Source organism: Maniola jurtina, chromosome 20 (genome assembly GCF_905333055.1).
Source record: "Maniola jurtina chromosome 20, ilManJurt1.1, whole genome shotgun sequence".
Classification (NCBI taxonomy): domain Eukaryota; kingdom Metazoa; phylum Arthropoda; class Insecta; order Lepidoptera; family Nymphalidae; genus Maniola; species Maniola jurtina.
In genome coordinates, this window is record NC_060048.1 from 7,664,759 (window position 1) to 7,687,447 (window position 22,689).

Below are 22,689 nucleotides of genomic sequence, written 5' to 3' on the forward strand. Positions count from 1 at the left end.
TTGTATTATAAGACCAACCTACCTGCCAAATTTCATGATTCTAAATCAACAGGAAGTACCCTATAGGTTTTGATTTCCTTTTCATGACAGACACGACAGACATACAGGCAACGAAATGATCCTATAAGGGTTAATTTTTTTCCTTTTGAGATACGGAATCCTAAAAATACCATAAATTCACAGAATTAATCTGCTGGTGTATCGTATGACATGCGTTTACACCTAAGGATCGTGTATCGTACACGTAGGCGCTACGAAACGTAGCTCCGATACACCAATATGCAGTTGAAAAAGTACTATTTTAAAGAACAAAACATTTTGTTTTTGAAACTTGTCCAAAACACTTATTTGAAACAATGCTAACTCTGCCAATATGACACATCCATACTTAATATTTTGAATGGGAAAGTATGTCTCTCTCTCTCTGTCTGTCTGATAGCTTTTCACAGCTCAACAGTTCAGCCAATTTTGATCAAAGGTACAGAGATAGCTTACATCCCGGGGAAGGACATAGGCTACTTTTATCTCGGAAAATTAATGAGTTCCCACGGGATTTTTCAAAAACCAAAAAATATAGACGATTCCGGCTATACTCACTCGTAAATCGTATATAGGTATTTATAATCTAATCATTCACAATAGTCTAAACCTTGGTTTAAACACTAAAATGACACATAATACCTATATGTGAAGTGTAGACCCAGCCTTACGAAGCGCCGGGCGTGATTACATCAACTATGCTGCTTACGATGCCTATTTACATATAGCTATTTCTGTCTGCAACTCTAAATGAACTTATATTGGCCACGCTAAAAATAACCGACAGGTTTTTGATTAGGTTCTATTTTAGTTAGATTAAATTTTCCCGAGTCATTCGGATTAATAGGCTTGATTAATACAATTTCATGACTGCGGTAACTATAACCAAGTATTTATTGGACTCTAAGATGCAACGGGAATATAGGCGTATGACTCTAATTTTTACATGCGCCAGCGTTTTGGCCACGTGAATTGTAAAAATCCTGTAGAAACCGTCTGTTCGTGGGATAAAAAGTTCATCCAGTGGATTTAAGACTATGGCTATTTGACTAATCGCAAAAATGCTGTACTTTGAAGTAAATTGTTTATTTTTCTAAAGCATTAACAGCTATTAAATACATGCAATTAAAAACTTCAGTTTGTGAAGATTATAAGTGCCTCTTTTAATTTTGTATACATTATCCCAATAAAAAAAAAAAACAAGTTGAAAACATTGCTGTTCGCAACTTGTTCTGTAAAAATTTTCTTTAACATCTTGATACTTTGAAGCCAACCTCCAGAAAATGATATGTTTAGGTTTAGCAATCAATTCGAACTGTTAGTTTTATACTAAATGTTTTTCATTTCTTAAATAATCTAAAACTAACCAAAAAACTTCCTGTGCTATTTATTTTCTTGCAGGCGCTCTATGGAATTCAGTGTCCACTGGACTGTCATGGCGGAAGGACTGTGCGCGTCATTTCGTCGCAAAATATTATTTAAAATGAATTTAAGCTTATTATTTTTGAATGAAAGTTGTGTTTATAATCGTTGAAAAATAAAATAGGGATTTTTTCATTTCTAAATGAAGCCTGCTTATATACTAAAATTTATTCTAAAGTCACGGTTTTACCAGGTAAATACTCGGAGGTTGTCATAGATTATGATGACAGATAGTAAGTGTTCTAAATAGGTATTATACCTATGTTTTTTAGGAGATAGCGCGCCTCGTTCCGGGTGCCGTGTTCCGAAATGGATTTCGTAGTAGCGCAAGTTTGGTGCAAGCCCCACATGACGGAGGGGTATGCGTCAGGCATTTCCTGTGTACAAAAAAGACCTATATTTCGGATCCATTTTTCATCACTGACATCATGCACTATTCAAAGACTGGTCTTCAAGCATTGAGGAATTTTGGACGAGAGACATCTCGAAGGTTCCCGAAGGCTGCCTAACTGAGTTAGATTTGTCGGCTAGCTAGCTTTTTTTGAAATTGGACCTACTTAGCTGGATTGTGTGTTAGAGATTTCTTATGAGATATTATATGTACATAATAATATAACCATCATAAGAAAGCTCAGATTCAAGCTGCGGGCAATGGGGAGAGCCTAAAGGTTGGAACGCCATTTCGGCGGCCGTGTTTCCTGCCATATATACCTTAGATACCTGCAAGCCAAGAGTGAATAGGCATCTTCTAGGTAAGCGTGCTCCAACTTGGACCTCATCATTGCTTTCTTTAAAGCATGATTGTCGTCAAGCGCAAGCGCAAAGATTCAGGCGGCGCAAACCCGTAGCATGTGGAAGACCCTATTAAAGACCTATGTTCACTGTGGACGTCTGTCGGTTGATGTTGATGATTATGTCTTTAGTGCAAGTAGTTCAGTAGTTTCAGAGTTTATCGATAACAAACAAACAAACCTTTCCTCTTCATAATATATGTACTTAGTAGCGCAAACTTGGAAAAAATCTCGTGGAAACTCTTTGATTTTCCGAGATAAATGTCATTTTACCTAGCAGCCCTAATCAATTTTATCACTGATAATAATAACTAATTCATAACCGTTAAACCTAAGAGTCAAAATCTCGTTTTTCTAGTCGAGTTCCGTAGGCTCTTTGAACCCACCGCATTATTATCCCAAGAAAACCTACCATTAGATGTAGGAATAATGGAAAGAGGTCACAACCCTCAGCAATAAAGAATACGATGCGGAGAGAGATGTCACTCTCAAGGTCTTTAAATGTATCCATGCAAAAAACCACGTCGACTGGTTGCTCCGTTGCAGCGTGATTGAATATTAAACCAACAAACACACTTTCGCATTTGAAATATGGCCAATGATTATAAGAAACAGTTTAAATCTCTCTCTGCTCTCCGAGAGACGTTAGGCAAAGTGAACACGAATTATGACACTTCTGTGTTCTTATACAAGCTTAGGTCTCTCAATTTTGTCAATTAATGTCAAATTTCTTTCTCAGATCAAAACCTAGTAAGTGGTTTAAATTCAAGATAAGTTTAGGAACACACCTTTGAGAACATGGAAAACTTGCAGGTACAGGTTTCCTCACGATGTTTTCCTTCGCCGTTAAAGCAAGTGATATTAAATTGCTTAAAACGCACATAACTGAAAAGTTAGTAGTGCGTGATTCCAGGATCGAACCCCCGACCCTCGATTAGGAGGCGGACGTTCTTACCACTAGGCTATGACAGTTTTTAAATTAAAGGGGTTTAAATATTTTAGTGTGAAGACTGGCCTACACATTTATTCATTACATGTGCATCATTTTCTTTTTTAGGGTTCCGTACCTCAAAATGAAAAACGGAGCTCTTAAAGGATCACTTTGTTGTCTGTCCATTTGTCCGTCCGTCCGTCAAGAAAACCTATACAGTACTTCCCGTTGATCTAGAATCACGAAATTTGTTCTCGGATTTATTCCTTTACTTGGGCTATGAGAGTTGAGACCTATCTACCTGCCCATAATTCTAGGTTAACGGGAAATACCCTATCGGTTTTCTTGACAGACACGACAGACGGACAGACGGACAGAAAGACAGACAACAAAGTGATCCTATAAGGGTCCCGTGTTTCCTTTTGAGATATGGAACCCTAAAAACATTATGTAAGTATGCAAAGTATTTCCCTTGCAAACCATATTTAACAGTTGACATGTAGAGGTCATTGACTTTTCCTATCTTACTTTTAAGTTTTAATGCATTATTAAGTATTTACTGTTTTGACATGGTATTTAGATAATGGGTGATATTTATTTTATTTAATCTAATTCCTTTGAAAAACTTAGTAAGGCGCATTAATCTATAAAAAACCTAGCCAGTTCATAGACTTACTATGTTTTAAAATGGTCAAAGCGACTTACTAGCTTTTAATTTTACTTTAATGTGGGTGTCCTTACAATACAACGGGACATACTATGAAAGTTAGGCTTATGACATAAAACGATTTTCGGAAAAATGACATTTACTTTGTTTTGATATGGGGCGGTCGATATAATTAGGTACTAGGGTAAAGGCTCGAGTAAATGAACAGATTGGACGTTTTTACATGTATAAAGAACTGGAATAAAAAACCGGCTGATATACCTTTTTTAAATATTTTCTTACAAATTCTTACACTTTTTTTCAATTTCAATTTCAAAACCGTGTTCCGTTCAAACCGTTCAAAAGTGCGTGTGCGTGCGTCCATGTGTGTGTGTGTGAGTGTGTGTGAGTATATACTTGTCTGTATGTTTGTACGAGTGTTTGTGAGTGTGGTATTGCGTTGTATAACCACATTAGTAGCGAACAGAGTCAAAGCTTCATACATGCGCGCTACGATAGGTACACTACTACAAGCTTGAGGCGCGTGTGTGCGTGAGCACAGGCCCTACGTCGCGTACGGAGAGAAATCGGTTTATACCGGCTCGGCCTGTGCTCAAGCTCAGGGGCTGCAGTACACGTCACGCGTCGTGTTTTCATTTAATTTAATGTTAATGATAATAATTTAAATCGTGTTTAAAATCTATTTTCTTGAACTGTCATAGATTTTGTTCAAAATCAATATCTGACGATCCCTAGGATCACAAAACAGGAAATTGTTACCAAAACTTAAAACAGTTGGCACCATTTTGTAATTCTTTGTTAATTGACCGATTTCGTTCAAAATCGATATTTAGAGCTCCCTGGGATCACAAAATAAGAAACTGTTACCAAAATTTAAAAATGTCGACCCCATTTTGAAAGTCTTTGTTAATTGACCGATTTCGTTCAAAATCGATATTTAGAGCTCCCTGGCATCACAAAATAAGAAACTGTTACCAAAATTTAAAAACGTCGACGCCATTTTGAAATTCTTTGATAATTGACCGATTTCGTTCAAAATCGATATTTAGAGCTCCCTGGGATCACAAAATAAGAAACTGTTACCAAAATTTAAAAACGTCGACGCCATTTTGAAATTCTTTGATAATTGACCGATTTCGTTCAAAATCGATATTTAGAGCTCCCTGGGATCACAAAATAAGAAACTGTTACCAAAATTTAAAAACGTCGACGCCATTTTGAAATTCTTTGTTAATTGACCGATTTCGTTCAAAATCGATATTTAGAGCTCCCTGGGATTACGAAATAAGAAACTGTTACCAAAATTTAATAAAGTTGACGCCATTTTGAAATTCTTTGTTAATTGACCGATTTCGTTCAAAGTCGATATTTAGAGCTCCCTGGGGTCACAAAATAGGAAACTGTTACCAAAATTTAAAAAAGTTGGCACCATTTATAATTCTTTGTAAAGTGACTGATTTCGTTCAAAATCGATATTTAGATCTATCGATCGATATTTAAACTAAGCAATCACAACAAAAACAAACTTTGCCATCTTGTTGAACAAATACCTATTGTTTATTAAATTGTATTCTTCTGTGCCAACCCTACCAAAATAGTTATAAATTTTGCTCGCTTCTTAGAAGCTTTGCCTCTGTTCGCTACTCTGTGGTATAACACCATGTTATTAAATCTTAGTATATTTTTAACCGACTTCAAAAAAAGGAAGAGGTTCTGAATTCGTCGGTATCTTTTTTTTTTAATGTATGTTCCCCGATTACTCAAAGACGCCTGGACCGATTTGGATTTTTTTGTTTGATAGGGTATACTTCGCAGGTGGTCCCATATAAATTTGATGAAGATCTGATGAATGGAGAACGGAACTCCTCAATGGATAAGAGCAAATTGCTCGCGATCAGTGTAATATCTTAGTAAACAGTAGGGTTTGGCAAAAGTTAGGGTTAGGGTTTGGTTCGGGTTGTTTAGGTAAACTGAGTATGGCATATTATAGTACAGTGGGGCCACTAAAAATTGTGAAATAAAAAATTTTCAAAAGAAAAATAAAACCGACTTCAAAAACCACAATCACTAAAATTTTTTTTACTTTTTAGTGTTTGTGGTTTTTGAAGTCGGTTTAATTTTTCTTTAGATTTTTTTTAAATATTTATTCTGGTATTCTTCTTTCTTGGATAAGGATCCCTCTTGGGTATCCCCATTTCTCTCTGTCTTTGGTACTATCAAGCTAATTTTCTCTCGCGATTTGCACAATAGCATTAGACTAACGCGTCTTCGGTCTACCTATTTTTCTTTTACCTGCTGGACCTGGCCAAGGGGAGATTTTTCCTGTCCTTCTTTCATCTGTAAAAATCGATACAATATGACCATTTGCATTTCAGTTTTAGGGCATGTCTCAAGGTGTCTGTAGGCTTTGTCTTTTTTCTTATGTCTTCAATTCTCACTTTGAATATTTTTTCCTTAAGTTATGCTCCTTGCCATCGCCCTTTAGCAAGTCACTTTTTCTTTTTATATTCTTTGTCTGGACCCATGTTTGGCTGGCATAGGTAAGGCATGGCAGGATGCATGTATCTGTAACGGATCTTTTAAGATGTACTGGGTAAGCTCCTTTCATTCTTTCCTTTTGTGCCCAGTACTTGTTCGAACTGATGTTAATCCGTCTGTCTACTTCCTCTTCTGCACTTGTAACGCTGAATGAGACTTGTTATTTAAGATACATTTAGGAGCATAGGTATTGTAGTTCCAATACTTAATTGTATTTATTTGCCTGTTACTATAAATATGGCGGCTGATTGAATGAGGCCGATTGTTGTACCTCTGCGAAACTGTTCAAAAATAGTAAACTGAAGTAAGTAGGTACTACTTACAAAATTATGTCGCTTTTCATTGATAAATATGGATTTCGAAAATTTGACCACATTTCCAAATTTCGCGATATATAAAGTGGCTTCCGATTCCGAATCATTTCACTGGCATACAAAATTCAACTTTTTTGTTTTATTAGGTTTTGAAACTGTTTCTTACTAATTTGACGTCGCTGATTTCAGATCTACTTTAATTTTTTACACAGCAGCTCTAGTTTTTGAGATACAGGTACCCCCATATTTTGCACTATACTCACACTTTGTATGTTCACACTTTATTAAGATCTCACAAGTAATTTCCAAAATTTATCGAGGTGTTAACATCAAGAAGAACATCTGCAAGTTATTCCAATCATTTTTGTACCATTTGGTGGCGAGTACGTATTAAAGAATGTCGTGCAAGTGGGTCTAACTTTGTAAAACAAGCATACTCGGGCTACTTTGAGAACCCATTAGCAGCTAACAGCAAGGCCTGGACTTCAAATTTTTATATGTGGAAGCTGTATTTCCTCATTGCGTTTATGAGCAAATAAGAATAGACCCTACTTTTACTAAAAAAAAGTCTTATAATTTGGCGCGAACCATCTAAACACCATGATGATTATTATTTCTGCATTGTGAATATAACCAGAAGAAACAGCAAAAAAATTGTTCCAAGCGACTCTATTGTAACTTGCAGTCTACAATTAGAACGATTCTGACTTCTGGTGATAAATCTGTACCTCAGCCCCAACCCAGTACCTCCAATCTACTTCAAGAACTTTCAGAAGGTAGTGACGATGTAGTAACTTTTACATCTCAACTTAGACTATTTAATCAAAATGATTTGGACCACTTAATGAGAGATCTTAGATTGTCTAAAAAGCATCAGAACATGTGGCTTCTCGGCTCAAAGGAACAAATCTGATAACATGTGTTACGGTATATTGTTCTCACTACTCTCAAAACATTCAGCAGCTGATGTTGCACTTCCAGCGACTTGGGTGCAACATGGGCATTAAGTTTCATTTTCTCTGTAATCATTTAGACTGTTTTCCAGAAAATTTAGGTGACTTTCAACCTAAGATAACTATACCAAAGGGGATAATATCATATGAAAGGGCTCTATTATACATTCTAAAACAGGTTTTATTTATTATTATTATGTAAAATAGTTTTTGATTTATCGCGCAAAATGTAGAAAAAAATATACAATAAGTCAAAAACTGTGAAAATCTGACAATTTTTTTTGAATTCCAAGCCGAAAATATATTTAAGAATTTATTTATTAATAGGAATCGAGAGTTTATGCACTAGATAGAGTTCGTTCATTCACTGAAATTCCCAGTTCATTTACTGGCAATTTATCCTTTTCTTAAATAAAATAATTTATAATAATTAATACCACGCATTTTATTTGATTTTTTGATATTTAAATAATTTAAGAGTGTTTACCTACTGTGTACAGACACACAAAATATAAAAATTAGATATAGAACGATTCTCATATACCTTAATTTTAGGTCAATATCAGGGTAGTCCTTATTCGTTCATGTACTGGATCTTTTACCCTCCTACGTCAAAATACTAAAAGTCCGCGTAAATTTCGCAGATTGAAATGTCTGCTTGATTAATTGTCAATAGAGGGTCATGGCATGTCAAAATTGCTAGTTTGAAGGTGAAATCGTCTATGTCATTCGCATTGGTTTTCCTCTTAAGCAATCTTTGTGCCTGTCAAAATAGGTTCAGCGATTGAGCCGCGAATACAAATGGACATAGACACGGTCTATAATACAAAGAGATAAAACTGTTACTTTGTGAGTTTGTACGTAGGGGGTAATCTCCAGAGCTAAAGCTCCGTTTCTGAAAATTCTTTATTGTTAGATAGTTACATCATCCCCGAGTGAATAATGTTATATAGGCTGTAAATTATATCACACGGTCTAAGAAGCTCCGTCTAAAGCTATGTAGTTTATTGTATATTTTGTATGGGCGCCGGACTGGAACGGATGAATCGTGTCTTGTATCCGGTATGTTTAAATTAAATTATTTTAACGGTGGAAAAATGGTAATTCAGTTTGTCGTCATTAGTCTCTATTTCACAGTAACTTAGTTCATCGCTCCATCTTTTGCGTGGTCTGCCACGACCACGACTCGTTCCCAGTTCGTCCCAGGTTTTTATACTAGTATTAAAGTAGACAAAAGACCTTTTAAATAACCACGCGTGCAAAAAGTTCATTCACGCCATTCAATAAAATAAAGAAATGAAATGAATGGCTGAAGGATTTATTTATAAATATGTATTATTAGGTACTGACTGATCACGACATGATAGAAACACCAGCGCCGGAGTAGGTAGTAAGTAGGATCTCGCGGTCGCCTGGCCACCGCCGTGGCGCGTCGCCTGCAACCGCCGCGCCGGTTTCAACTTACGCATTGTGAATTAAAAATTACATACCTACACTTCTCAGGTTGCCTGATATCCACACATCGCCTATCAGTCTGCGCTATTAAATAAACAAATCATACATAACCTTTGAACAGCCTCCTTAGCACAAACCTCGATTATGACATTGCTCCGTGCTCTGCTAGAATCTGAATAATTGCTGTGATTCGCCGAAATTATGGCATTCTTGTAGAAACACTCTAGTTCCCAAAATTAGCACGATAAGCAGATTTCAGACTGTTTATAAAAATACAAGTCATTGTTAGAGCCTTTAGCAAAAATCATCAAGGCATTAAGTTATTTTAAATTGAGAGGTGTGTTAATATAAATGAAGATCGTTCATTGAAAATCTTATTAGACCGTCTAGGATTGCCCGGAATCACTTGATTTTTACCTATCCTATATCTGTATATTACGTTATAAGATACAGTCTTTAGGGACTTAAGTCCACGTTAGCGTGGTACTTTGTAACAATTTAGTGTATGATGAGCTCTGAATACATGTTTAATTGCAAGTAAAAGTCATTAGGTATCTACACAGTTCCAGTCAACTATTACTATTCACATAAGGAGGCATGACAATCACAATTTTACGCCCCATTGTTCCGCTAAATTTAGTAATGGAAAAGCTGACCAATAGTCATTCTTTATTTTTATACAATTACGTATTTTTCAGGTGGAGAAACCGGTTACTGAAGGTCTCTCGCACAGAACGAGAGATCAATGGGAAATCGACCGCTCGTCACTCAAATTCGTCCGGAAACTGGGTCACGGACAATTCGGCGAAGTTTGGGAAGGGTTATGGAACAACACTACGCCAGTCGCCATCAAGACGCTCAAATCCGGCACAATGGACCCTAAGGACTTCCTCGCAGAGGCTCAGATAATGAAAAAACTTCGGCATAGCAAACTTATCCAATTATACGCCGTGTGCACACTAGAGGAGCCTATCTACATTATCACAGAGTTGATGAAGAACGGTTCGCTTTTGGAATATTTACAAGGTAAGAGTAGCAAATCACATTTTCCTCGCGGCCCACTAACACAATGTTACGAATTAATGTCTGTTGTACCTAAATTAGCTTTGCTAACAATACATTAGACACGCCAACATGCAATAATAAATAAAGAACGGATGAATTTCCTTTCTGAAGGCATCGCAACTTAGGTAAACAATCGATACTTTAATGGGAGATCTACAGCATATTATCTATTTTTAATATATTCCCGATTTTATAATCAACTAAGTGATGTCCGTGACTTCGTCCGCGTAAGTTCCGGTTTTTAAAAATTCTCATGGGAACCTTGTTTTCTCGGGGAAAAATGTCCTATATCCGTCTCCGGAATGCAAGCTATCTTTGTAGCCAATAGATTATGTTTTTGAAAATCCCGTGGGGAACTCTTTGATTTTCGGGACGAAAAGTAGCTTATTTCCTTCCTTCCTTTACTTCCTGTACTGAATTCCGTCAAAATCGGCTAAACCATCCGTTTAAATCCGGCTGTGAAAAGCTAGCAGACAGAAGAGTTAAATCATAAAGTCGTTGCTTGGTACCTACAATATCACTTCACCTTTAATCCTAAATCTGTGCCTTTAACAGTTCCTAAATCCCCACGGCTTAGGAGTGCAGTACCCTGCATCAACAGGGCTTAGAAGTTGGGACTTGGAGTTCAGTCATGAAGTCATTGCTTGAGACATACATTATTAATTCACCAGTAACAGTTCTTGAATTTCCACAACTTAGGCGGACAGTAACCCTGCAAAAAATTGCAATAGAGAGAATCTTTTTTCTGAAAGTTAGTTAAAAACAACATTTGTTGGCACACAGGTAAAGGCCGTGGTCTGAAGCTACAACAGCTAATAGACATGGCGGCCCAGATAGCAGCCGGCATGGCGTATCTGGAGTCCCAGAACTACATCCACCGTGATCTCGCCGCGAGGAACGTCCTCGTCGCCGAAGGTTGTCTCGTCAAGATCGCCGACTTCGGCCTTGCTAGACTCATCAAGGTAAGCCACCATGAGAACCCAACCACTTTACCATACAGTATAAGAAGACAGTACTCCGACGCCTTTGAAAGAAAGAATAAAAACTGGCCAAGTGCGAGTCAGACTCGCGCACCGAGGGTTCCGTACTCGGGTATTTTTCCCGACATATTTGCACAATAAATCAAAAACTATTATGCATAAAAATAAATAAAAGTCTGTTTTACAATGTACAGGTAAAACCCTTCCATTATGATACCCCAAATGGTATAGTTATCTTACTTTGAAAATTGAAACTTTTTTATTTCGTTATTCTAGGTCAAAAAAAAGTACCCTATAGGTTTTCTTGACAGACACGACAGACAGACAGACAACACAGTAATCCTATAAGTGCTCCGTTTTTCTTTTTGAGGTAAAAAACCCTAAGAAACTATAAATCCACGCTTACGTACTCGCGGGCAATATCTAGTACTAGAGTAATTAAACAGTTTAGGTATATTATTGGAACAAAATCCATAATATGATATGATTGATATTTCGTATTTAAATAGGCAAATAGCTGAGTTATGGGCAACTTTGTAGAAAACTTGTGGTATCTATTAACGGCACAAAACATTGCGGTATGGGTTTAGCCACCCACTGCGATTAACCTCAAAGTGAAATGAAGTGAGCTAGAATGTCGCCGGCAAACGGCTTTTGCTCGGTTTTCTTTACCTTGTTAACTAAGTATTACGTCGTTTGCATCCATTTTGCCACTGCAATTAATGCTACGGCCTTGCGATCACAATAAATAATTAAAAACGTGATTGCCATTAAGATAACTGAACGAAGTGGTTGGATGTTTTACGAATATTGGTATAAATTTCGTTTTACAAATATTAACGAATACTGTGCAAGGAAGGCCATAGATATAGATTTAACTATACAAAAGCACTTGTAAAAATTGATTTGTATAAAAAGCTCTCTATCTTTTCTTTCCAGCCGAGAGTGATAATTTTCAAACAATAAACATTCACTCCAACATAACTTATAATAAGTATACATAAAGATTATGTCGATCCAACATTTATTCTCACGATTTAATCTATTTTCTATGAAACTGCTCTCAAGTCTTAATGCCGAATTAAAACGAATCAAGCTTTCCCCTAATCTTGAACAACGAAGTAGTAATATCATTAATTTTATAATAAATGCATTATCGCAATAGAGGAATTTACTAAGTAATAGATTAGATTGCTATTAGTAGGTGTACACTGATCGTGTTTTATTAACCCCCGACCCAAAAAGGGGGGGGGTTATAAGTTGGGCGTGTGTTTGACTGTGCCATTGTAGCTCCTAAACTAATGAACCGATTTTAATTTAGTTTTTTTGTTTAAAAGGTGGCTTGATCGAGAGTGTTCTTAGCTATAATCCAAGAAAATCGGTTCAGCCGTTTGAAAGTTATCAGCTCTTTCCTAGTTACTGTAACCTTCACTTGTCGGCGGTGTTATAAAATTTTAATTTACACTTGTCTTTTCAAAATGATAACATTACTTAATAGTCACATTGTACTATCTCGTGTGTCACCTTTGGCTGGCTTCCTTCATGGAGCTGATGTCACAGTACTCTTATCGTACTTCTGATGTCATGAGAAAAGTTTATTGTTTTAGTTTGAAGCTAGACTTTGTTGCATAATTTATTACATTTCTAATAGGTCATATTGTCTTTTTAAAATGTAAATTATTACTTAACAACCACATTTATTTCAGCTAGAATACAAATATGTCACCTCCTGTTATCACAATGTTTACGGCGAAAAAGAATAGCATAACTTGTAGACCCGGTTTCTATATTCAATCTCTGATTCAATCTATCTATAAACTGTCGATAAGTTACCTTGCAGCGTTGTCATTCGTCAAAAAAGATCCATACCATTAACATAAACAACGTGGACAGATTACGGATGGATTAATACAGAAGTCAGAATAATAAATAATTAAAAAATAAAACTGAATTAGCAGTTTGTCGTCATAAATTCTCACTTATGTAGAAATCACAATAGTTTTTAAGATAGTGTTAGTAGTCCAATATTTTTATAAAATAATATAAAACAACCTGTAGAACTATGCGGCAAGGACGAGTATAGACAATAGATATTATATCATCTATCTTTTTAAATTACCTCAATTATATTCTAGATGCAATCATCTTGATGGATCATGAATTGTATAATTTGTTCCCAGTTTCAACCCTAGCCACGCAATACAGACACGTTGCATCACGAATAATGCTCATTCAGCTCTACATAAATCTCTAAACAATAGTCTTTGAGCAATCGCTTTTTTAAAGATTCGAGAAAATTCATTCATGCCACAAGGCTGATTAATTTTGCGATTGATGACAATATAATGACATCAAGCAGGTATGATAATGGAGGCTGGAGGAGGATTCCTCAATAGCTAACAATATGAAGTCCTTCTAATTTGGATTCGTTTGACTTGTACTTATCTGTGTGTCCTTCAGTAAAATATTATTCCAACTTTTTACTTCCCATAATAGCTGATTTTTTAAAACTATTTTTTTTTTGTATCTAGGAGGACGAGTACGAAGCCCGCGTCGGTGCAAGGTTCCCCATCAAGTGGACGGCGCCTGAAGCGGCAAACTATAGCAAATTCTCCATCAAATCTGACGTCTGGTCCTTCGGCATCCTTCTCACTGAGCTCGTCACATACGGCCGCATACCTTATCCAGGTAATTTAAATGCAGCTTCCATTAGTCCTCCAGCACGACATAAAGAGGGTTGTGGGTAATGGCTGGATGAGCAATGCTGGGGCTGAGTGTGGTCATGCACATTAGGGAAGTCCTAGGCCCAACAGTGGTCGTCTACAGGCTGACGAAGATGATTAGTTTTTAAACCCTTGAACAGACGTTTGACAGCACTTTGCACTGGCCCTAAAAGTTATGTCTGTTTGGAAATTTATACAATTAGCTGGAGGGGTTCCGCTCAGTATGACTTTACGTAGAAACCAATGTGTTTACTCTTCAGATGAGATTACAGAAAAGCGCTAAATTGTAATTGAAAAAAGGGCCACACAGTATTGACGTCTTATCCTTATATTCTTTTACTTGAACTAATTGGCAACTATTGTTGCTTGTCATACATTACATGTATATGTGGTAAGTGATTAACATGAAATTTGCCTCTCCGAACAAAGCTGAAACGATGCATTTCGATGAAAAAATAACGAGACAATACATACTTGTACATGACAAAAGGACACCAGTTGAATGGGTTTCCCATTGTTGAAATAACCTTACTTGTAAATTTTACTGGTTTTAAGGTTTTCCAAGATTTTAAAACTTTGGTTGTTATTTACTTTCGATATTTCGTCGCCGTAAATGAAGCTAAAGAATGATTGATTTCAATTCAAAAAGATTCTTGGCTTCAAGCAATAAAGTCTGTCCGTCATTGGTAGTATCTTCAGTTTTATTCGGCTTTGACGAATTTTGCCGACGCGACTTGTAAATGTGGTACTGTAACAGTATGTAAAATAGCGAGCGAATGAGTAGACGGGCCTTGACGTTAAGTGATTGCCACCACCCATGAACATTTTCAGCACCAGAGGAACCGCCAATGCGTTGCCGGCCTTTCAGGAATCTGTAGGCACGTTAACAATATCGTGTATCGGTCGTTGCAGGCATGTCGAACGCGGAGGTGCTGCACCAGGTGGAGCACGGCTACCGCATGCCGTGCCCGCCCAACTGCCCCGCCGCGCTCTACGAGATCATGCTGGAGTGCTGGCACAAGGACGCGCTCAAGCGGCCCACCTTCGAGACGCTGCAGTGGAAGCTCGAGGACTTCTTCACCATGGACAACTCCGAGTACAAGGAGGCGTCGGCCTACTGAGCCCGGCCCTCCCTGCCGCCCCACCGACACGCACACGCGCACCACGTGAGTCATCATATCGACATCTTGAATTTGTTGTTATGTCGCACATGTTACGGGCTTGCAAGAGAACATCTGCCCAGGCATGATGCGTTCGTTTAAAATATTGATTTCAGTCTCATTTCAGTACTAATCAAGATCAAATTAATAATCATGATAATAGACTCTAATAGGGTGGATGATTATATTATTTGATATTGATTGTTATTATTTACCTTTTTACCACTACGTAGTGAATGAGTTATTTCCATAATTTTGCCTAAGCCAGCCAAATCGTTTCTATAAAAAAACCGCACCGAATTGAGAAACTCTCTCACTCTTCCTTTTTTTTAAAGTGAGTTAAAAATTAATTTGTTTCCAGACGCCCAGCCTCTATCACATGCCGCCGGAGCTGCACATGCTGCACAGCAGTGCGTCCATGCAGCACCTGCAGATGCACCACGGGCTGCACGCGCACGGCCACGCGACGCACGGTGGCCACGCGGCGCACGCGCACGGCCACGCCGCTATGCCGCACGCCGCCACGCTGAGCCAGCTGCAGCAGGCGAGCCTGGGCCCGCTGTGCCACCGCCACGCCGCGCATACGCTCTACCGCGCGCCCTAAACCGACATCCATACCAATTCATGACATACGTAAAACTATTGCTTCACTCATTTCAGGGACAAATCTAATGGAAACACGTGTACGAAATTCTGTTACATTGTAACATTTAAAAGTTAGGGGAGCGCCATATCGACGCGGAGAATATACCGAAAAAAATCGCGCGCATTTTTCCGTTTGATTTGTCTCTGGCCTTTAAATTTATCCATCCTTTTCTGGATTGAATAGTATGAAAAGAGATGGCATTCTTTCAGAACTGTGAATTGAGTTTAACTTTAGTTTTATGTGTAACAGAATTGGGTTTCAATATGACTAAAGCGAACAATACATGACTATTTAAATACATGATTATTTATGAGTATTTAAATCAAGTGCCGACCACTCACCATTCTTGGAATAATCAATATTTGTTTGAATAATCAGGTTTTATTCTGAATCCCGACTAGTTTGGTCGATAAAATAAGTGAATCTTACTTTGATCTGATATTTCATGTTGAAATTTTGTCTCCTCAAATAGGGGTATAAAATGTGGTCTTATGTTGTTATTCTTAATAATGTTCTGGATAATCTCTGAAAAATTGAGCTGGCATTTTGAAAGGGCTTTTAAGAAACACTTTTATTAATAGAGGTCACTGACCTCTATTAATACACGCTGGACCTACGATTCTGCCGACCCGTTTTTGAAGCAACTTTATTTTAGCAGCAATGAGCGTCATGCGAGCGTACTCGGAACTAAATGTTAGTGATGAGACGTCTGTCAACACGAAAACCATTTGACACAAAGTGTCAGTTTTAATTCCCGGTACCCTCGGTGGTCCGCTTCGATCGGCACAAAAAAAATTGGTTGTCTGTAAAGTCGGTTTACTGACTGACGATAGTTGAACGTGACAACAAAGGCCGATTGTGCTTCTTTGTCGCTCGTTCCGCGCTCTCGCTTGCACTTCAAGCCTTACATGGAACGCCTCAGAGCGAGGTAACGCCGCATGAGTCATGTTTTTTCGTGCGTGCAGCCGGCTCTATCGAATTATAAGACGTTGTCACGTCAAAAACTGCCATTTTCTATGGCACATCTCTCCCAGCATTATTTGTATATCGAGGGTATATTGGTAAAACTCAATAAGCGCCACCTAACATAATAATGACGTATTGGGTCTTAGCTGTATAGCCTCGATATGTCCATTTCAGAGCGTTCGAGAGTAATATTTTACAATATACACCTTATTTGAGGAAGAAAGTATAACTAAGTAAGCATAAGTTTATTGTAACGCTTTAGTCATATTGTATCGCGTAGCACGTCACTCCACATCGCCCCATTCATTCTCCTACACCTACCCTGCATGATAACATCGAATCACACTCATTAGATTACCCTAAAGTCGCGATTTCATACACCAGGCCTTCGTTCTCACGGACGCTTTTATGACGCGCGTTAAAAAACGTCTGTTGAAACTCCAAGCCAACATTGAAACCAGCAACGTCAAAAGCCTCCATAAAGCGGCCGTGTGTATGGGGGCCAATAGAGAATTTTATCTAATATGTTAATTTTACTTGTTACATAAATTATAGAAAGACATTACAGGAACTATAGATTTTTCTTTAAATATGATTTAATGTTGATATACAATGAAGAAAAATTCTAAACATTTCATGATCGTTAAGATTATTTACATCATAATATCGTAGGCAACTAAAAAAACATATTTTATGCACTAAATAGCGCCCTCTCGCTCGCACATATAATAGTTTAAAGTGAGCGATAGAGATAAGCTAATTACATGTTAAATTACTTTTTCCTTCTATTTAGTGCGTAGAATAGTCGATGTTGTTCATCAAATATCACTTTTTGTAAAAACAATACATTGGATGCGACGTTATCTTTCATGACTAAAAAATTCAAGAAAAATGTATACTTGGTGTATTGTTAGTATATATTGTCATGTTCAGAATAACAAGCTTGGTATATCAACGCGGTATACTACTGAATCAAAATTTTCTTGTACATAACGCACGCAATCTTATATAAATATTATTTTTCATTATATTTTATACATTATTGATTAGACTGTTGACATAATATTTTATTTATTTTGCTATTTATGCTCAATATTGTTGAACTAATACACAATACAGCGTGTAATGGCTATTTTCCCACAGCTAAAACTATTTTATCTTGGTAGTACAATCGATTTATTAAAAAAAAAATAGAATCAAAAAATGGCAGATTTACAATTATTTTCAAGAACAAAACTCGAAAGCAACCTCGAACCACAGTAATACTTCGCGGATGGCCGTGCTTCCAGGCCAGTTTATGCTATATCACTACGTGCGAGAGCTTATTTTGCTCGGAACATTTTCACTTTGTCGGCAGCGCGTGCGATTCGAATAGCACGCTATGTTTAGTGAATTACTATTAGTTCTCACGCTTTCGAGTTGATGAATATTTATTTAATTATTTCAAGTGTTTCAAAATAAAATTGTTCTGCTGCGAAAAACAAACATTATTTTACGCTGTATAGAAAAATAAAAAAATAGTTGATTGCGTGTGCGATGTTCGTATAAAAATTAGGTAACGCGGACTTGACACTTTATACCCCAATGTTGATGTAGCCGATGTTTTTAATGGCTAATATCGATTCAAGGGAAATAAAATTGTAGAAAGACGAACAAACCGAATAAGAAATTCGTCGTTCTAAAAACGATAAGCAAATATACGATAAGATTTTAAGTACCGTTACTACATTAATAGTGAATAATTCTCTCAAGGCAAGGAATTGATGTTGCGAGTTTAGTACGCTCTGCGGCCATCTCTCACTGCCCGTTTACACAATTTTATTACTCTTCGATGTCGATAGTAAGTTTAGTTAGACTGCCTACAATTTTTCTAAATGTATTTTAGCGTACGGATAGGTTAACTACTTAAGGGGCATGAGACGGGTCTGCCCGCGAAATTCAAATTTAATTTGCTTTTACGCAATTTATAAACTAATACGACAAAGTAGGCTTATGGCACTTTAATTGCGCCAATGGCAGTATCATCCTCACAGGTTTATATAACAATCTTTACTTGAAAGGATCCAGTTTAAGAAATTAGCTGTAGTATCAACTAATTTGTCAGTTATATAGTCGATATAACTAGATGATGATGATAATATGAGGATGATACTGCCATTGGCGCAATTAAAGTGCCATAAGCCTACTTTGTCTACACGACTAAATTTCGCGGGCAAACCCGTCGCATCCACCTTAACTTACAGTTCTTATATCGAATAAGTCGTTGATATGGACGTTCGCCGAAAATACGATTTATTATTATTAGACGTTAATACCGGTATTGGATATAGTTATAAAATCGTCGGCTGTTATTACGAATTGAGTTTAAAATATCCTAGCTTTTTGACAGCGAAATAGTAGATTTAGTTGAGGCTAGAAGCAGTTTAGTGTCTGGTTAGCTTCGTATTAGTTCGGTCCACTTAGTTCTGGGGCGCGAGGCGCTGTGGGGTGCGGCGGGACGCGGGGTGCGGGCGGGACGCGGCGCGGGCCGCGCATGTGTGTGATTAGGAGGAAATTTAGGTTCGGCAGGGATTTTTATTACTCATGCGTATCTCTTGACTCATGAGGGATTATGTTCGGAGAGACGCATCGGATTACGGTATTTTTCACCTTCGTGTACCATGTTTAAAGTAGAATAAACGATTATGGTGATAGATGCCAAATAATCCTATTAAAGAACTGAATTTTATATAAATACATATTAACTGTTCTGAGGGTATTTAGGCTTAGGAATTTATTTATGTAATTTATACGCTTTCGTACGTGCGTTTGTCTTGAACGTGTCGTTTTATTTATATGCGTAATACTTACGGTGTTTTTATTTAATTGAACGTGTGCTCCGATTGAGTTTCCTACGTACTTTGTAAACGTAATTACGTCCTCGTGTAGTCTTATACTTATCTAGTATCAATTATCATAATAACGCAATACGTATCCTCGATTGATATTTTATTTGTGCCAAGACTTTAGTTTAAGGGAAAGTTTAATGTTGCCACAAATAATAGCTAATCTAACATTATTTTTGAAGACACGATAGGTGACGTAATTTCTATTTAAAAATTAAAGATAAGACATAAATTTGGCCTAAGGAATACCTATTTTTGAATATCGTGTAGGTTTTGTATCCTAACATTTTTAGGTTTAACGTAATATTGTTAGCTTTGTTGGTACATGTAAAACACCGACATCGTTATACTCGTTCGTCAAAAGCTGCACTGTATTAGAAATGTGCAATATTTATTGTATTATTGTACCCCGGTGCTTAGTATTTACTTATTTTCGCGACCACTTGCGACAATATTTCCTGGGACATTATTTACATCCTCAGAACAATTAAACGCAATTAAATAGTATCTTCGTAAGGTTCATTGTATTGATGACTATTCCGATCAGTCAGCGAAAATTGTTTTTATGAATTTCTCTCGCACTTGTAAATAAATAGTACAGAATGTAGTTATGTGCTTATTGAAGTTTTGAATGTATTTAGAATGTTGATGCTGGAACAGAGTACCTACTGCCGATACAAAAGTCCACTTTCTCGACCATTCCAATAGGATCCCGATAATTCGAACGGTTCAAATTTTTATGAAAACGGTTTTAGTGTAATGAGACGAATCACGATTTATATTAATAAGACAGAGAAGTATGGCGCACAAAAAGTAGTTTTCTAATTACGTATTTCGATAAGGTGCCTCGAAAAATTCTATACATTTTTACGTCACAAAATTTTACTGAGTTCACTTCTTGCACGTAAGCGAGATACGCTTCGAAAATGTACATTTCAATTTATATTTTGATTCGAATAAAATAATATTTTTGAAACTATAGATCACTAAGATGTAAACAGTTATTTTACAAAAGTATATTTTTTCTCATTCGCTTACGTGTAACACAGGGTCTAGAGCTGTAGTAACAGAATGATGTGATGTTTTGTATAACGGTGTAGTTTATGCAGTGACGGATTAACCCTTAATCAAATTAAGCAATTGCCTAGGGCATCACGTCTGAGGGGGCACCAGAAGAAGCACAAAAAAAAAGCCGTCCTTAGGGCATCACGTCTCACTCTCATGTCACCAAAAACCACACCAAAAAAAGTTTCTAGGACTAATTTGAAAATTCGCGCGTTTTAAGTTGACATAGAGTCCGACCTAGAGTCATAACCCAACTCCAGCTTGCCGACTCGCTGCCCGCTTGTGCATTCGAAATTCGAATGCCTCCGAAAGCCGCAAGGCGCATTTCAATAAATAAATAAATTATGCTTTGGTTTTTAGGGTTCCGTAGCCAAATGGCAAAAAACGGAACCCTTATAGATTCGTCATGTCTGTCTGTCTGTCCGTCCGTGTCACAGCCACTTTTCTCCGAAACTATAAGAACTATACCGTTGAAACTTGGTGAGTAGATGTATTCTGTGAACCGCATTAAGATTTTCACATAATAATTGGAAAAAAACAATAAATTTTTGGGGTTCCCCATACTTAGAACTGAAACTCAAAAATATTTTTTTCACCTATTCAAAGTAAGATAACTATACCAAGTGGGGTATCATATGAAAGGGCTTTGCCTGTATATTCTAAAACAGATTTTTATTTATTTTTACGCATGATAGTTTTTGACTTATCGTGCAAAATGTCGGAAAATTACCCGAGTACGGAACCCTCAGTGCGCGAGTCTGACTTGCACTTGGCCGGTTTTAATTGTTGTCGCACCTTTAAAGTACGCTACATCTCATCATCTTATTTTACAAAAAACTAATGTTTTTAGGCAGTAAAGGTTCAAAGACCGATTCTAGTTGACATACGGATAGGGGGGCCCACAGGCATGGATTGCTTAGGGCATCATGTAGTCTTAATCCGTCACTGAGTTTATGGTGCTAGAATCCAATTAAAGAAAATATAATTAAAAGAAATTTAGATTTTTCGAAATTTTTAACATGATGTCACGACAAATATTTTTCAATTTTTCAACAGAAAAATACTGTAATTCCTTTAATAAATGTTTTTTGTATAAAAAAATTTAAAAATATTTGTCGTTTATCGCCTTGTGAAATCATTGATCGCCTTCTGTACAGCGCGACGTTAATAATTTCGAAAAATCTAATTTTTTTTTTTAATTTTTTTCTTTACTAATGAATTTTAGCCCTATAAACTACCGCTATACAAAACATCACATTATTTTATTACTACAGTTCAAGACCCTATTGAAATTATTGCACCGCATTATTGATACTCGTTGAAGGAGTGGAATTGTGAGGCGAAACGACCATACAATCATGTTTTTATATTATTTGATAAGTTTTATTCCTATCACGTTTTATGATTTTATTAGAAATATTACGATCCCTAAACGATTTATTAATCTGTATTATTTGAATAATTTATTAAGATTTTAAGTTATATATACAGCTGTATAAAATGCTTTAGGCTTCGCTTGGCAGTGGCTAAGTTCGCTATTTACAATGCAATAAAATAATGTATTCGTATTTTATTATTAGTTAGCCAATATTAAGTAAATATATTGCGTATAGAATGGCGCCATCACAATTATTACGGGAGCGATAAAGAGAGTGTAGAATAAGACTTTGTGAAGGATGAGTGTTAGATATTATTAAGTTAATTAGTAATTGTTGCTGTTACACGACATTGCGTTGTTCTCAGTACTGTACAGCCGTAGGGTGACTCATCAGCGATTGGTTGAAATCGTATAGAGCGACTGATGTTATTTGATACTGTTCGATGTGAACTAAGGTCTTATTACCTCCGAGTATCAATTAAATCTATTTTAAGTTTCCTCTGTGCTGATATTACACTGTTGATAGGCATTTGCGCTATTTAACTCAATTCCTTCATTATCTCATATTATCATTTATTTTTTATTGTATCGATTCGATTGTTGTCGATCGGCAGTGTAATATTAGCAAGGTATGGTTATGATTATTATATCACTTATTTGTAAAGATTTTTTTAACACAACAATAAATATAAATGTGAAATAAACTTTGTT

The 22,689-nt window shown here is 36.7% G+C and overlaps 1 protein-coding gene and 1 long non-coding RNA gene across 3 annotated transcripts in view; one reads left to right on the forward strand and one right to left on the reverse strand.

Annotated features, from left to right (window-relative positions):
• Positions 1-15,540, forward strand: part of LOC123875693 (tyrosine-protein kinase Src42A) — an 87,267-nt gene extending 71,727 nt beyond the window's left edge. For both annotated transcript variants that reach the window (XM_045921680.1, XM_045921679.1), the window contains exons 4-8: positions 9,809-10,136; positions 10,959-11,137; positions 13,687-13,843; positions 14,791-15,044; positions 15,400-15,540. In XM_045921680.1, the coding sequence (XP_045777636.1) occupies positions 9,809-10,136; positions 10,959-11,137; positions 13,687-13,843; positions 14,791-14,999 (873 nt within the window). In that variant the 3' untranslated portion in view covers positions 15,000-15,044; positions 15,400-15,540. The remainder of the gene's footprint in view (positions 1-9,808; positions 10,137-10,958; positions 11,138-13,686; positions 13,844-14,790; positions 15,045-15,399) is intronic.
• Positions 15,541-16,080: 540 nt separating this feature from the next.
• LOC123875701 lies at positions 16,081-20,635 on the reverse strand. Its single transcript, XR_006798196.1, has 2 exons — positions 18,882-20,635; positions 16,081-18,554 (listed from the first exon to the last, which is right to left on the reverse strand). It is a non-coding gene; the product is annotated as an uncharacterized LOC123875701 (long non-coding RNA).
• Between the last annotated feature and the right edge of the window lie 2,054 nt (positions 20,636-22,689).